We start from the raw sequence: 15,326 nt of genomic DNA, 5'->3' as shown, positions 1-15,326 counted from the left end.
GTTTTCCATATGTTACCTTTCCCTCTCTTAAGAGCCTAAAAACAAATAATATCGTTATATCACATAATAAGGGCAAACAAAAAATGTTAGATCAAATATTTCTATGACCAATGTTAAGATAATAAGGATATATATATATATATATATATATATATATATATATATATATATATATATATATATATATATATATATACACGTATATATATACATACATATATATATATATATGTATATATATAGTAAAAGATAAGTAATGAAGCTAAAATTTTAGCCCAGAAACTTATAATATATTTTCAAAATCTAATTTAATATATGTTTTTTACTGACACCAGAAAAACACTATAGTATTTTTTAGTATTATTAAAAATACTATAAGGTAGTATAAAAATATTATAATAAGATAGATTCGATCTATTTATAATTAAAAATAGATAGGTGATTGAGAATATTTCAGATATTAAATTAAAAAAAAAATATTAGAGAATTCTGAAAATTAGAGACACCTTTCGAAAAAAAGAGAAAAAGATCAATTGTTTTCGAGAATTAACTCTAATTTAACCGGACCCATGACGTATTTCCTACCGTGTTAACTCAGGACCGTGACGAGTCGGCAGCCCAACTCGGGAGAAAATAAACACGTCCCGCATCCGATCGAACCGGTGGCGACGACGGAATTCTTCTCTGCCGACATGGACGAGCAAAGGAAGCGGACCGCCGTCTCCTCGTTTGTCCGCGGCAGGTCCCGCCGACGGAGGTGGAGCCCTCCATCGCCCCTCCCCGCGCCTCCTACCGCGGCGGTTAGCTTTGCGGACGTTCCGTTCGACGTGCTCGCACGGCTGGCGGCGCCCTTCGACGTGCCCACCCTCTGGGCCGCAAGCACGGTGTGCCAGTCCTGGCGGGAGGCCCTCCGGCCGCTTCGGGAGGCTATGGTGCTGCTACGTGTGGGAAAGGGTTACAAGCGCGGTCGCGGCCCCGGGATCGGCCGCCCCAACCCTCACCGGGCTCTCGAGTACTTCCTCAAGGGCGTCGACCGGGGTTCGGCACCCGCCATGGTCGACGCCGGGCTCATGTACTGGGAGATGGGGAAGAAGGAGGAGGCGGAGGCCTTGTATCGGAGGGCAGCTGAGCTTGGCTATCCGGCTGGGCAGTGCAATCTTGGCGTCTGCTACTTGGAAGGTAACTGTTTTATAGATAATTGAGTTCCGATTTACAATTTGGATGCTACTCCACAATGATCCTCTTGGTGATCTTGTGGTTTCATAGGTCGATCCTGTGCCCATCGCTTGCTGCCTGTAAAATTTGCCATTCTTATGTTCCGCAAAACCTAAATTAGCTATATGTCATTCAGCATGATCAGTTTTCAGGGTGATTTATCGTGTAAAATGAACCTATGCTGTTTGCATCCGTCTGCAACTATGCAAGTCACCAAACATGATTACTTCTAAAGTAATTCCTATGGTTCCTGAATGAACTGATATATTATTTGGTTGAATTAGAGTCCTAACTTCACTGCCATTTCATTTTTTTCCCGCATCCATGGAATTCAAGTTATCGACCTTTGGTGGTTTTGGGACTCTTCGCAAGAAAAGAAAAAGTTATCATCACTTCAGGATCTGCAGCTGGTTTGGTTTATCTATAGTCAATGGTGGAAAAAGATTCATATAGTCAACCCCAAATAGTTGGGATATCAAGTCTTGTTGTACACCTGGTTCATCTTTTTTTTTTTTTGGAGTGTTTTCAACCTTGGGTGCTTGCTGTCTTTCATTCTAGAATGTTGTTGAATTAGTTTAGCTGTCTTAGGTTCTTTTTCAATTACAATTAGATTCACATATAGCTACTTCACATGCATATATTTCTACTTGTTACTGTTCATCTTTGAGTAAAGATATAGCCTCATGATGTTTTGGTCACATTTTCTTCTTACTTGCTCTCTCTTGCATAGCTGAAATTATAATACAGGATAAAGAATAGTAGGCCATTTTGTTTGCTAATCCTCAAAGGCTGCTGGAGAGTGATCGCTGAATTACTTGTTATTAGTATTTATAGTGTCTTACTTTCTTTCTTGTTTTGAACAAATAGGTTTGGGAGGACCTTTTTAACCTGTGCTAAAAATATTCTGTTGCAGCTGATCAACCCAAGTCAGAAGAGGCTGTGAAGTGGTTCTATCGAGCAGCTGAATCAGGTTATGTGAGTGCTCAATATAACTTGGCACTTTGTCTTCATAAAGGCCGTGGAGTGAAGAATGACTTAGCAAATGCTGTATGCTATCTATAAACTTTAAGCCCTTTAGACTTATCTTCATGCTTACACAATGGACTCTGTAGAATATATATTCCTTTTTCCATATGGTGATATCCATCCTTACTAATATGTAATTTATATAGGAAATGGATCTTTTTTCTGCTCATGTTGCTTTGTTACATTCAGACATATGATAATTTGGTACAATTTTTGCTATTGAAATGTGCAGAGTTCATTTTTTTTTTTTTTTTTATTATCATTATTTGTTGGATGAAATCAATTGACACTAATGTTTTGTTCAACATTAAATTTATAAATCTTGAGGCTGAACTTTTTTGTTGCATGAGTTTTTTAATACAATTTTGTTTATCTTATTTTCTATTTTTTTAAATTTTAAATTAACTTTTGGCCAAAATGTTGTTCCTGCAACTTATGCAGTTGGTGGTCTGATTTTAAGATCATACCCTATGGCTGTTCTGGAATTCCTGAAGAATAGTGCATTCAAGTTAGAAATTTCACACAGCACAGATTGGTGGTTTTGTTTGGAGTAATAAGAGCATGATAGCCCTTAGATCATGTTGAACCTGTTTGTTTCTAGAGTTGATTGGTTATAATATTTACCAGCCTGGTACATGCTGGTATATGTGCTGGCACAGTAACATATTGGCAAAATGTCAAAACTTCCAAGAAGTGTGTCTTGCCACACCATTGTCACGGCACAAACATGAGGGTCAAAATCATAGTAGGTCAGGACAAGTTTGACGTCACTATTAGACATCAGTGTTTTTGCTCAAAGTTCACCCAAAACACAATAATGATGATGATGACAGCAATGACAGGCCATGAAACCATTCTTATTGCCTCTTAAAATATTTTTTGGCCCTCCACAGTCTCTCCTGGATACCATTACTCTGGATTATTTCCTAGCAACACACTTTTAGATCTTTCAACATGTCCAAAACATTATTAGTGATTTCTTCCATGTAATTTCCTATTGGTACTAACCAAAAATTTCAAGGGCATAAGTTTTTAATAATTTTTTTTGATAAAACCATTTATCCATCCAAAACATCAATGCTAGCTTTTCAATATGTTGTTTACTAGTTGTTCAACATTTTAATGCCTAATGCACAGTTAGCACTGTAATTTATCTATGATGATGGTTAAATATTTTCAATTTTTTTACCAAAAGATGTTGCTCAACTTGTGTCCTTTAACCTTTTCATTTGTTTAAATTTTAGCTTTTGGGCAAGATCCAAAAACTTGAATGATATTGTTGACAGGAAAATTTCTATGATTATGCTGGGAAAGAAAAGCCCAAACCAATATTTGAGTTCGTGGGCCAAGCAAATGATTCCTAAAAGGGTTAAAATTCCAAGGGATAATCTACTTTCTAAAGAACATATATAAATCACATTTGATTCTTTGTTGGTTAACAACGGTGGCTTTGAATCCTCTTAAGTGTTGAAATTTGGTTAGGCCTATAAATAAGATTGCAGACCTTAAAATACCTTTCTAAAATGTTTACCTTATAAAAGATACCTGGTTTGATAGAGGATAAGATGAGAGAAAATCGCTTAAGATGATATGGGCATATGCTTAGGAGACTTCCGAATGCGATAGTCAAAAGAGGTGAAATGATTAATGTTAGTAGTATGAGAGATAGAGGAAGACCTAAAAAAACTTTAATATAAACTATAAATAAAGATTTAAGTACTCTGAACTTAATTAAATATATGACTTTTTACATATCTCAATAACGACAAAAGATCTATATAGTTGACCCCAAATAATTAGGACTTATGGTTTTGTTGTTATTGTTGTTGTATAGAAGATATTTGGTTCATTATGAACCAATCACATTTTGCTCATTTTTATCTGATTGTTTAACTGAATCAATATATTTTTTTAGTACTTGAGCATTGGTGATCCGTTCCTGTTACAAGATCTTTGTACATCGTTCTTTAATCTTTTTAAGAATGACATTTCCTTGCTTTATTTTTATTGGATTTAAGTAGAAACCCCAAGTGCATAAAGTGGGGGCATTAGGTGACCTTAAGATCTAGTAACCTTCTAATGTCCGATTCATCATTTTGATAAAAGTAAACAGTGCTTGAAGTTAGGGTTGACATAATGCACCACCCGCCCAGCCAGCACAACATATCATCATTATGACCCATGGACAGTAAGGCCACAGTGTAGGTTATGATGGGCGGTTGGATGGAATATCATGAGCATGGGGGGAGATGATATTGGTGGAAATCGTCAATCTTAAATCTTCTATTTGGAGAATCCACTTTGCTTGATTCCTCACTTGGCCTTCAGAAGTTATGCAATTTATGATAGGATTCCTGTTCATCGATTGGTACATTTTTTTCATATTAATGTCCGTGAATCAGTTCGCTAAATCAATGAACTTTTGCCTTAAAATTGTGTTCTAAATGATAAGATATTTATCGGTTGGTACAGGCTAAATGGTACCTGAGAGCTGCACAAGGGGGGAACGTGCGTGCAATGTATAACACTTCCTTGTGTTATTCCACGGGAGAAGGATTGGTCCAAAATATTGGGCATGCAAGAGTATGGATGAAGCGTGCTGCAAAAGGTGGCCACAGTAAAGCACAGTTTGAGCATGGTCTTCAGCTTTATTCTGTATGTCTTCTCAGCATATTGTTTACTATCTACTGAAAATGGCTTGTTACCTCGAAGTTTGATGAAGCAAATTATAGCTATGAAATCTTATTTCATAAAACAATACTTAGTTTTCAAAGGGTAAAAGATGCAAACAGGTTTCATGATATCTGCAAAAAATTCTAATGTCACTTTTTGTACTAGCGAGTGTGTATGATAGAGATTATGAAAATTTCTGTTGGATGCTGTCTCTCTTTCTTTTGCAAAATCTTTATCTGGACATTGTCAGTGGTAAGTCCCCCTTTTGTGCCTATAAATAGCGTGAAACATGAAAGTTATCACAATTTCTTCATCTCTTGAATTCATGTTCTGGTATCATAGTATATAGTGGCATCTAATGCATTAGCTAACTTGCTAGGAACCAATGTAGGTTCTTATTTTTATGTTGTTCTTAGTCAGGGGACATGACGGAGGCTCTTGTCTACCTTGAACTGTCTACACGTGCTGGAGTGGCTGATGCAGTAGGTATAAGAAACAGGGTTCTGCAATCGCTCTGCCAAGCTTCACGAGATCATGTGATGTTGCGTGTGGAGAGATGGCAACCATTGTGATTGCATCCTGTGCATTAGGACTATATGCGGCCCTTTCACCACCCTTGGAGATTATCCGGATCAATGGCACTTTTCAGCTGCTACCTCTTGCATCCTTCATTGATCAAGGTTTTAGGGCTGCTGCATTAAGTAAACAGTTTACAGTAACAGCTGGGGATTATTTTTGTCAGAATCAGTTTCCTGTGCCAGTTGGGATCATGTGAAGCGAACTCGTGGCTGCAGAATACATAAATCGGCCTTGAATCTTGATTTGTTTGGTTCAAAAACACTTGACGCAGCGGTCGACATATTTATTGTACTGCATTTATGTGTAATAATATGTGCAAGTTGTTCGATAATGTCACTGTATTTTCCTTTTTCTTATTCGACATTGAACATCCCAGAGATTATTATCTGTTTATGACTTGTACCAAATGGGATGAATACTCTCATAATGATGTACAAATTTTGTTCCAAATGAACAGTGTCGAGAATGTTTTGTAGCACTGTTCTATCGCCCATTTCTTTCCTTCACTTGTGACTTGTTGGACATCTCATTTACGATATCCTACAAGATCAGAAGCAAAATGTTGCATGATAACATGGCAGACAACATATCATTTTCATCAGAAGACTCATATGGAAGATGATCGCTAATTTCTTTTATTTATTTTTATCAATTTAGCTATTTAGTTCCCGACAAGGACTTTAATATCAATCATATATTTCATTCAACCCAGCAATATACTCAGAAAGAATGACATTTGGGCCAGTCATCACCCAACCATTTCATCTGGATGAATGACAAAGCAGGTAGGTCGATTGAGTAAACCTCGAGGGGTAAGCAACTCGCTTAAGCTACACGAATTACCGGAGTAAGACCCGAGGGAAAGGGAGATAATTTTTTGGACCCACTCTCCCACTCTATGCTATCCAATGAAAAAGCAGGTACAAAAACCGAGTGCCGCGGCAAGGGTAACAATCTACCGGGGTGAAACAATAAGAGAAGCGACTTTCCTACTCGGTCACGCTACTCAGAAGATTACCTTCTTTTTACTGGATGAAATTACTGAATCACCGGAGCCCACTACTGCATGTGATACACATGGGTAAGAGGGGAGAAATACATTCTTTGGTCCCATTATTTCATCCAATGACAAAGCAGGCAGGGCCGAGGCGACGGGAACCCGTCTCGTATACCTTTACATGATTAGGGCAAATGATGGAAATTACCGGAGCCCACAGGGCATTGCAGACGTGTAAAGGCCGGATACGAGAGGGTATATCTAAGACGGTGGATTCCGGAGGCACTTATTCCAGAACTTTCGAGAGCCACACACGTCGCCGATTCGCCTCCGCCTCTTCGCTTCGCTCTGTTTATTCTTCCGTGCTTCCGCGTGGTTCTCCCGGCACGAGATCGGATGACTAATATCCTTTATCTACAGTAGATTTGGATTAGTTCTCGGATTTTGTTCTGTTTCTTTTGTCCATCGGTTGATGTCGATGGAATTCTAGGGTTTGCTTTTCCTATGCTTCTTCTTGATGATGTAAGAACTAATATGTTTTACTTAACTCCAATTCACGGGGAAGCCAGAGAGAAACCGACCGGCAGAGGGCTCAGGCCCGAAAAGGTCAGGTGAAGCAGAGAGAAGACGGCCTGACCCCCGAGCAGCGCCGCGAGAGGTGTACTCTTCCCTTTTATCCTGTTCTTAGGGTTTTGTTTGGATTTATTATTATCTTTAACAATTTCGACCTTATTCGATTAATTTTAAATGGAAAAAAGATTTTTTGTTAGATTAATTCGGTAATTGACGGGGAGAAACTGAAGTTATCTTGATTGTGTAAAGGGATGCAAAATTCGATTTTTTGTTAGATTATTTTGGTAATTGACGGGGAAAAACTGAAGTTATCTTGATTGTGTAAAGGGATGCAAAAGCACTCCAAGAGAAGGCAGCCAAGAAGGCTGCACAAGCAGCAGCTGGTGGAGGCACCACGGACTCCAAAAACAAAGGCAGTGCAAAGAAGTGATTCCTCAGGTCATTAATTTAAGAGGATCATGACGTTATCTTCCCAAATTGATCTTGCTTAGTGGACTATATCCTTGTATCTTTGATTTATTCTTATGTGGCTACTGTTTGATTAGAAAGTCTTGAACTTCAAATTAAAAGTAATCTGTTTGCTTCTCATGACCTATGTAAGTTCAGGCTTGCAAATTGTGGTTATCAAGTGTAGATTGTCTCACTGATGGGGTTGTGTACTCCACTGCGTTCGTGACACTTTTACTAAACAAACAGCATGATACATGGTTTTTGGGTAGTGGCTACCATGAAATTTTTATCATTAGAAGGAGTATTTGGTATTCTATTAGTTTTCTTTGATTTTAGCTATGCACCTGGGGGTAGTTGCTGATGAAGGTAAAATAAATATTTTGATTTGTAATCTTTGACGCTCATGATTCTTACTAGTGTTTGGCTCAAAACTGTGTAGATGTTGTATTTCATGCTATGTCATTAATTTAACCATCCTCGTTAAGGGAGAGAAGTAGGATGGGGAAGAGGGAATTGGGGAATGGGTAGAGGGTGAGTAGAGATGTTGGACTAACTGATGCAATTCAAGGATCGGTCAATGCGTGCAGTCCGTATCTGCAGAGAAGAAAGATACGGCTGAGTTCCAGTCATCAGCCGGAATTGGTGTATGCACGGCATCCTCGCCTTTTCCATTCGTGTGCATCACCACCTGTAGCGCCTCGATGGATGCCCGCATGCCGCCAAAACACAACACCTGCCACGGCCGTCGTCTGGATGACGCTTCCTTCACTCCATTCGCTGCAAACTACTATGCCGCCCATTATCTTTGCAGCCGAAGACTACTGCAACCTCCATTTCGATCTCTTCATTCGCTGCCGAAGACTATGCCGATCTCCATTTCGATCCCTCTGCCCAAGCGAAGTCAATCTCGACTGGAAAGTTGAAGAAGGTAATGTGATTCTCCTCAGGCGGGGTCGTAGGCGTCTATGTTTCAAAGGATAGAGAAGATGGCATGACGGCATTTACTATAGTTCAGAACTTAAAAAGAGTCACGATGCAGAATCAAAGAGTACACTTGACGAGCTTGAATTGACTAATTTGAAAAGAGCAGATCGAATCAACTTTGCCACATCATATCAACGGTCGAACTTTTAAATGACAGCAGATCGAATCAACTTGTGCAACACATGGCGGTTTTGGAGTAAACCCGAATAAACATGGAATGTGTGAATCTTTGCTCAGAACACAATTAATTACGATATTCAAATAAACTGTAGAAGAACTGTGCATATATACAGAAAAAGAATGCGAAAACTATCGCTTAATATACAGTATCACAAAATTTTGGATACATCCATGATCGAGATGCAGTGATATTACCAAGTCATCGGCTGATGCAACTTTGAGACCATCTGTAGGCAACCATATATCGAACGTCATGATATGTAAATGATAAATGATGTCCTATCTAAACAAATTCAAAGTGAAAACAACTAGAAAAGTAGTTCACACCCAGCATCATGTATTTGCATATACTTTTGATATGATCCCCCCTAACCTTTCACTTGTAATTTTGCAGCTACATTTAACTTAGCTTCTTGCTAATGCATCAAGGAAGCGAGATTGTATAAAGCATAGGTAAAAAAAAAAAAAAAACAAGGTATACAATTTGCTAAAGCAATCTACTTTGTTTTAACTAGAATGCCACAGGCCTCGCATGATATTTCTTAATATTCAGAAAATGTTTCATCTGCATTGTGTATGTGTCTGTGACAAAATCCATTAATGGAAGAATATTATCTACAATCTCAATTGGATGATAGTAACTGAAAAGGAGCAACTTGCGATCATGTTTAGAACTTTTATATTCTGTACAATTCATGCCAGTTCAAATATTAAGCTATGGCCTAGACATGTTACTTGCATTGGTGAACAAAGCTGATACAGTGTGCCTTTTCACATTGTTTTATCATATTTGCATTGGTTTGGCACCTTCTCCTATTCTGTCAATATTTGGTAAAATTTGGACCATAAAGTAACAGTCTGACTAATTGGACAAAGATTCCCAATAATGCATGATTATCGAAAGCAAGGGGATCTGCAGACCTCCTATTTTCCAATAGAAATGTAGCCTACTTCTAGAACAATTACATATCCAATTTGGCTGATGGACAAATATTAGACAGATAGCAGGGCACTTACTTCTAATCAACAAATATATGGCACATCTTAAAGACCTATGAGCCAACTAGTTCATTTCCAGTTTTTCAGTGGACATCTTGTGGATCATCAATTCATATCAAACTTTCAAAAGAAAATTTTGAATTTGCACAAATAGAAACGTTTCGGTGGAACTAAGCCTATTTTAGAGAATTCCTGCATTGAGTTCATTATGCTAAAATTTGGTAAAAGCTCAGGCAAAAGATCATTCTATTTGCTCAATTGTGTGAACTATAACAGAGATTTTGAAAGGAATTTAATCAAATTTCATGCAAACTACTTCATTAGAACTAGACTTTCAAGCTGAATGATGGAACATTAACCAGAATGTTAATCCATGATAAATTCATCAAACAACATTCAATGTACTAAATACAAGGATACTAGACATACTTGTGATGTCATGACCCTATCTAATGGAACAACTAACAAATCTACTAACTTGATAAGCCCAGAACCACATGGTCCAAAACTGCTTAAGCCAAAGTTAATGGAAGTACACTCATTTAGCTCCATAAACCAACTCAATTGTGCTCTCACATCACATGTAGGACTAAGCCGTTTTATTTACAAGATTTTTTGTCTTTGAAGTCCTTAATTCCATCTCATGGAACAGACAACTAACATGAAATATAGGAACCACATTAATATCCATAATAATGAAGATTAAAATTAATAAAATTTGTTTATAAAGTACTCTGGGTGGCTGAACAATACAGGGAAATGGTTAGTAATATATAAACTTTGATGTATAAGAGAAGATAAAACATAAAATTGGAGTATGGATTCTTGCAGACAAGTACATTAAGAAATATGTTGCAGAAGTAACAAAAATAATTGGCAATAGAAATCTATTATAGAACTTTGTGATAAGAGAACAGAGATTAAATGTTACAAATAATAGTGCACACGAAATAGGATTAAATTCATAATTCTTAAAATCAACATCAGAATTGGAATTGGACAGGGAAAATAACATAGTGATTGAAAATTTAGTTGGATCAGATGGGGACGATCAGGATCACTTGTGAAAATAACTTAATAATCAGTTGTGAAAATAATTTAATAATCTAATTTTTTTGTAAAAATAAAAAAAAATTCCATAAGGTTATTTTACCACCATCTTTCATGAAACATTTTACTTTAAAAACACTATGAAACTAAATTATAAAAGATAAAAACATTAATATACATTTATTTACTAAATACTGACAAAATTTATTTAATGAAATTAGAACTAATCTTATCATACAAGAATATTCCTATGGTTATAGAAGAGAACACTAATACCAAAAAAGAATATTTTGGAAAGAGCACTCATGGAATATAACGTTAATTTTTAATTCCGTGCCATCTTCCTCTTCATAATACCATTCTTTATAAGGTTATGAGCTTCTCTCTATCTGCACCTTTCCTCCCCCTGTAGTTTTTCTTTTGCCATGATGAGCAGTTAGCACTTAATAGCAAAGGCAAAAGTTGCAGTACTTTTTCATCTATTGCATGATCACAATTACATTTTTCTTCTTTAACCTTTCCTCTATCTCATCTTCTCTTTTCTCCTTCACCTCCATTTCTTATGGCAATGAAACTGAGTAGAATTTCCAAAATCAACTACGTTTGGCTGAATTCAATTTATTCAAATTAATTCCAACCAAATTTGGATTAGTTGGGTAGATTTTGAACAAAAAGGACATTAAGAGTTCTATATGATTGTGAAATGCACTTTAGAATAATAGAAGCTTTATCCAGTGTTGTAATTTTTTTCTCAACTTTTGATAACTGCAAGAGAAAATAAAGTTCCAGCATTGCAAACAGCTCTACCAGAAGATGTACATAAATAAAAAAAGTCAAACATAAAGGAGAAAAGTATCACATGTGAAAGATCATCCTTGTGGTAGGTAATGTGTCAAACCTTTTAGCAGGAGCAGAAGATGGCTACAGCAACTTCAGCACCGAGTTTTGGGCTAATCATGAAGTCAAGCTATGAACTTCCACCAGACTCAGTATGAGAATGTTGCTTATACTGACTCTATATGGTCTCAAAGAAGGTGTTCTTGCTCAGATTGTGCTTGAGCAAATATAGCACCAAAATCAGAATGCACAGTAACAGACACTTCATCATCATCCATTACTGAGCTCTGAAAAGTTTCTTTAGCAAATACTTCAGCTGGAAAAACTGTTTTGCGTGGGCTATATGGTTGTGGCACCTTTCTTCTCTGTCCGTCCTGTACCATAAAGTTTGTGATGTACAAGTTTAAAGGTTACAACAGTTGTTATTTAAATCTATCCAGAATATGATACAATATAATATATATATATACCTTTGAAGCATAAGGACCGTATGTGTTTAATGCTTGTTGAATGGAGGAATAAATATCACTAGCTTGTTCAGATCCACGGCAACACTTTATCACACGAATGGTATTTGACTCAGCCGACCTCATATGCAGATATAAGATGAGACGTGAAGGTAGTGATCCTTGTTGATCTTTCTTTCCACGTGTCAGCTCCATTGTCACCAAATCATCCCACAGGACATCCCACAATACTGTACAAGCATCTCTTGCTGGATTGAATTTCCTTTGCCCCATGATATTTGTTGGTTGCTGATTTAAAAATGATGCTTAAGTGGATACAAAGAGAGATATTTAAGTAAAAAAAAACCTATTGACAGTGATGTCTACTGACCTGAAGTAACAATACTCTCCGATGAGTGACTAAAAGAATCTTTCCTTTTGGAAGCATAAAATGGTCTTCATAAGCATCAGATAATGCAAATTTCCCTCGGACTTTAAAGAGATCAACTTGGCCAAAAAATGTACCACATTCAGCAAATTGCAAGATAGCCTTCATAAGAAGTATGAACACCAGTCAGATTGCTCCTTAAAACTATGTTTCAAGAATGGATTGATCAATTTACACGAATTGTCACTCTGCAAATACAACAATAAATAGGGAAAAAGGAACAACTTCCGACATGTTGTATTTAAACATGAACATATAAATAAACAAAGGATAGCCCAGTGCATCAGGCTCCCGCCAATGCATGGCCTGATGATGATAATTTCTAACGATAATTTCACCAAAAAAAAACAGATCAGCAAGTGTTCTTACACTGTATCTTTAACCAACATCAGATAGGTTACTAGTTGTTTGAAATTTTGGTGGCACACATAAAAGGGGACAAATAACATAAAACCAAAGGAAAATAGAGATGGCTAAACTTACAAAAAATTTAAGTCTGAATCCCAAATTAAGTCTATAATATGAAAATGAATAAAGAATCTAGAAAGAGATGGTGAAAAACATATAAAAAATGGGAGTTCAATATCTTGACCGCGATTCCACCAAGTGAAGGCTCGATTACCTGTCCTTGTGCTTTATATTCATCATAAGGGCGGAGCAAATTATCTCCCCCAATTGCTCGGGGTAGACGTTTTCGGAGCAATTGCTCTTCTGACATGATAGCTGATGAAATCTTCATTCTTACAGCATTGGCACCTTCGGTAGTTTTCGATAAAAGATCAAGGACACCACTCACAGGTTGAGTTGCAGCACCAATTAAACCTTTACCGACACCCTGAACAAAGCCTTCAACACCTGAAGTTTTTGCACCTTCTAGAGGCTTTGTTAATATGCCTGTCACACCTCTAAAGAGGCCCTTTGCAAGAGCTCCACCTCCTTCTCTAATTACATCACCAATATCTTCAACACCTTTGCTATCCTAAAAGAAACAGTACAATAGTATCTCATTACATTCATTTAAATGCTTAAATGATGCATCATAGAGTATCCAAAATCTCATTTAATTTGATTGAAATTTTCCACACCTGTTTTTGTCGGCTTTGAATAAATTTCTTGTCCATGGATAAAGCAGCAACACCTTTACTCATATTACTAAGTGCACTACTGGCGTTTCCAAGAATATCAACCCCAGAAAGCAACTGAAGAGGTTGAGTAAGAAGATCTTTTTGTATATTAGTTGCTGCAGTACTCGTAAGAGCACTTTGACGCATGCAAACTTCTTCACGGTATCTATGAGGGATGCGCACCTAAAAACATTAAAAACCATAAAGGACTCAATTTTTTTTTTTGCAGCGAAACAACTATATCAGAAATACTTGATACCATTTACTGGAGAATATTAGACCTACCGGCATGTGTTCCATGTTACCAAGTGCAGTCATCAAAGATGACCAAAAACCAAGAACACCTCTTGGTCGTTGAGCGGGTGACATAGCCATTGATACTTTAAATCGGATTTCAGATATGTTAAGAAGCCTAATAGCAAAATAATACTTCATTAGTATCTACGTAAGTGAAGAGATTGGAACAGTTCATACTTCATACCAAAATGCAGTGCATTGATCAAAGCCATGCACAGGTCTGGCCAATAGTAAAATTCAGTGAAGTATTGACATACCCAATTTTTATTATTGGATCAACTGACACAGCAGTTGAAGAGCTTGATATCCTGTCAATCTTCACTTGTTGGAACATCTCATGAAGGCGCCAAATAATTGGTTCATGAATATTAACCAAAAATGCAGAATTATCAGGAACCTATAAGAAAGTGAATGTTGCTATAAGTCATTAATCCACCAGAAAGAACATCAAAAGATTCAGAATAATGTTGTTTAAATTAAAATAGTGACTCAAGCAGGAACAATCAACATATGCACCTGCAGACCGATATATGGGTATACGCAAAAGTCTAAGGAATTATTAGTTTGCATGGTCATAGAGAACTTCAGAACAAAGTCTGTCTGTTCACCAACTCTCTGTAATCTGAACAGAACTGGCATTGGGCTCAAAGGCAATTGATTATCCACTTGAATCTCATCCATTCGTAATTTGAATCTGCACAAACAAAAACACAAAAAACAAGAAGATGAAAAGTTTAAATAGCCAGAGAATGCATAATCTTGTGTAATTTCTGTTCCTCGTCACTGTACTTTCCTCTTGTATAGATTGTATTCTCTTGATGAAATAAAGTTGCATCTTTCCTGCTTTGCTATAAAAAAGGACTCACCTGCTGACTCCAGAACCCAGCCCAGACGAATAACAAATGAGAAGATTCTGCACAGATAGATACAGAACCTCCTCAGGCATATGGTCTATTAAGGACAGCCCCAGCTCTGTTAGTTCAAAAGTAACATGGAATTCACTATCCAAGGTAGAAGATGGTTCCTTGTAGTCAATCTGCGGTGAAGGTGCATGTAATTGATCTCTCTCATGTACATATTCCTGGGTTTCATTTTCTGGCATCCAATCACTGATTCGAGTAATGTGCATCTTCCCCTCTTTATGAACGGTAACTTGCAAAGCTTTAATAGGTCCACTAGATTCCAGCATAGGATGACTCTCCATAACCTCATCAATGTTATATCTAGCAGATCTCAAGGGGTCCATTCCGTCAACTAAGACCTCTAATAGCCGTAGTCTACCAAGATCTTGCCAGAAAAATGAAGCAGCAGAATTAGGAGGAAGACTTTGCCAGGAATCATCAGTACCATCCGCTTGGCGAACACGCACAGGTAAGAACATTGAGCGGTTTTCAATCCTGTTAAAAGTGACAAATATCCATGAATATTAGAAGCCCACAAGGAAAAAC

At 37.2% G+C, this 15,326-nt stretch overlaps 2 protein-coding genes across 6 annotated transcripts in view; one reads left to right on the top strand and one right to left on the bottom strand.

The window, feature by feature from the left end:
• Positions 1–599: 599 nt before the first annotated feature.
• LOC135622706 (F-box protein At1g70590-like) lies at positions 600–5,968 on the top strand. Of its 2 annotated transcripts, none has more exons than XM_065124767.1 (4): positions 600–1,179; positions 2,129–2,190; positions 4,714–4,896; positions 5,331–5,968. In XM_065124767.1, the coding sequence occupies exons 1-4, from the start codon at positions 693–695 to the stop codon at positions 5,484–5,486; spliced, it is 888 nt and encodes a 295-aa protein (XP_064980839.1). In that variant the 5' UTR covers positions 600–692; the 3' UTR covers positions 5,487–5,968. The 2 variants fall into 2 exon arrangements, with proteins under 2 accessions (XP_064980839.1, XP_064980838.1); XM_065124766.1 differs by having other exon boundaries at positions 602–1,179; positions 2,129–2,262.
• Positions 5,969–8,704: 2,736 nt separating this feature from the next.
• LOC135622707 (uncharacterized) overlaps positions 8,705–15,326 on the bottom strand; it is a 75,606-nt gene continuing 68,984 nt past the window's right edge. For all 4 annotated transcript variants that reach the window (XM_065124768.1, XM_065124769.1, XM_065124771.1 and 1 more), the window contains 10 exons: positions 14,745–15,275; positions 14,395–14,572; positions 14,136–14,275; positions 13,867–13,993; positions 13,543–13,764; positions 13,080–13,436; positions 12,401–12,559; positions 12,034–12,318; positions 11,625–11,937; positions 8,705–8,904 (listed from right to left, as the gene is read on the bottom strand). In XM_065124768.1, the coding sequence (XP_064980840.1) occupies positions 11,752–11,937; positions 12,034–12,318; positions 12,401–12,559; positions 13,080–13,436; positions 13,543–13,764; positions 13,867–13,993; positions 14,136–14,275; positions 14,395–14,572; positions 14,745–15,275 (2,185 nt within the window). In that variant the 3' untranslated portion in view covers positions 8,705–8,904; positions 11,625–11,751. The remainder of the gene's footprint in view (positions 8,905–11,624; positions 11,938–12,033; positions 12,319–12,400; positions 12,560–13,079; positions 13,437–13,542; positions 13,765–13,866; positions 13,994–14,135; positions 14,276–14,394; positions 14,573–14,744; positions 15,276–15,326) is intronic.

The sequence above is a fragment of the Musa acuminata genome, chromosome BXJ2-9 (assembly GCF_036884655.1).
Source record: "Musa acuminata AAA Group cultivar baxijiao chromosome BXJ2-9, Cavendish_Baxijiao_AAA, whole genome shotgun sequence".
NCBI lineage: Eukaryota > Viridiplantae > Streptophyta > Magnoliopsida > Zingiberales > Musaceae > Musa > Musa acuminata.
This window is presented reverse-complemented; position numbering and strand designations above follow the sequence as displayed.

Bases quoted from the DNA above. Each gene is read 5' to 3' on its own strand.
- LOC135622706 (XM_065124766.1), top strand. From the start codon at position 693: ATGGACGAGCAAAGGAAGCGGACCGCCGTCTCCTCGTTTGTCCGCGGC. The intron at 1,180-2,128 runs GTAACTGTTTTA...ATTCTGTTGCAG, and splicing joins TGGCGTCTGCTACTTGGAAG to CTGATCAACCCAAGTCAGAA. The intron at 4,897-5,330 runs GTATGTCTTCTC...TGTTGTTCTTAG, and splicing joins ATGGTCTTCAGCTTTATTCT to TCAGGGGACATGACGGAGGC.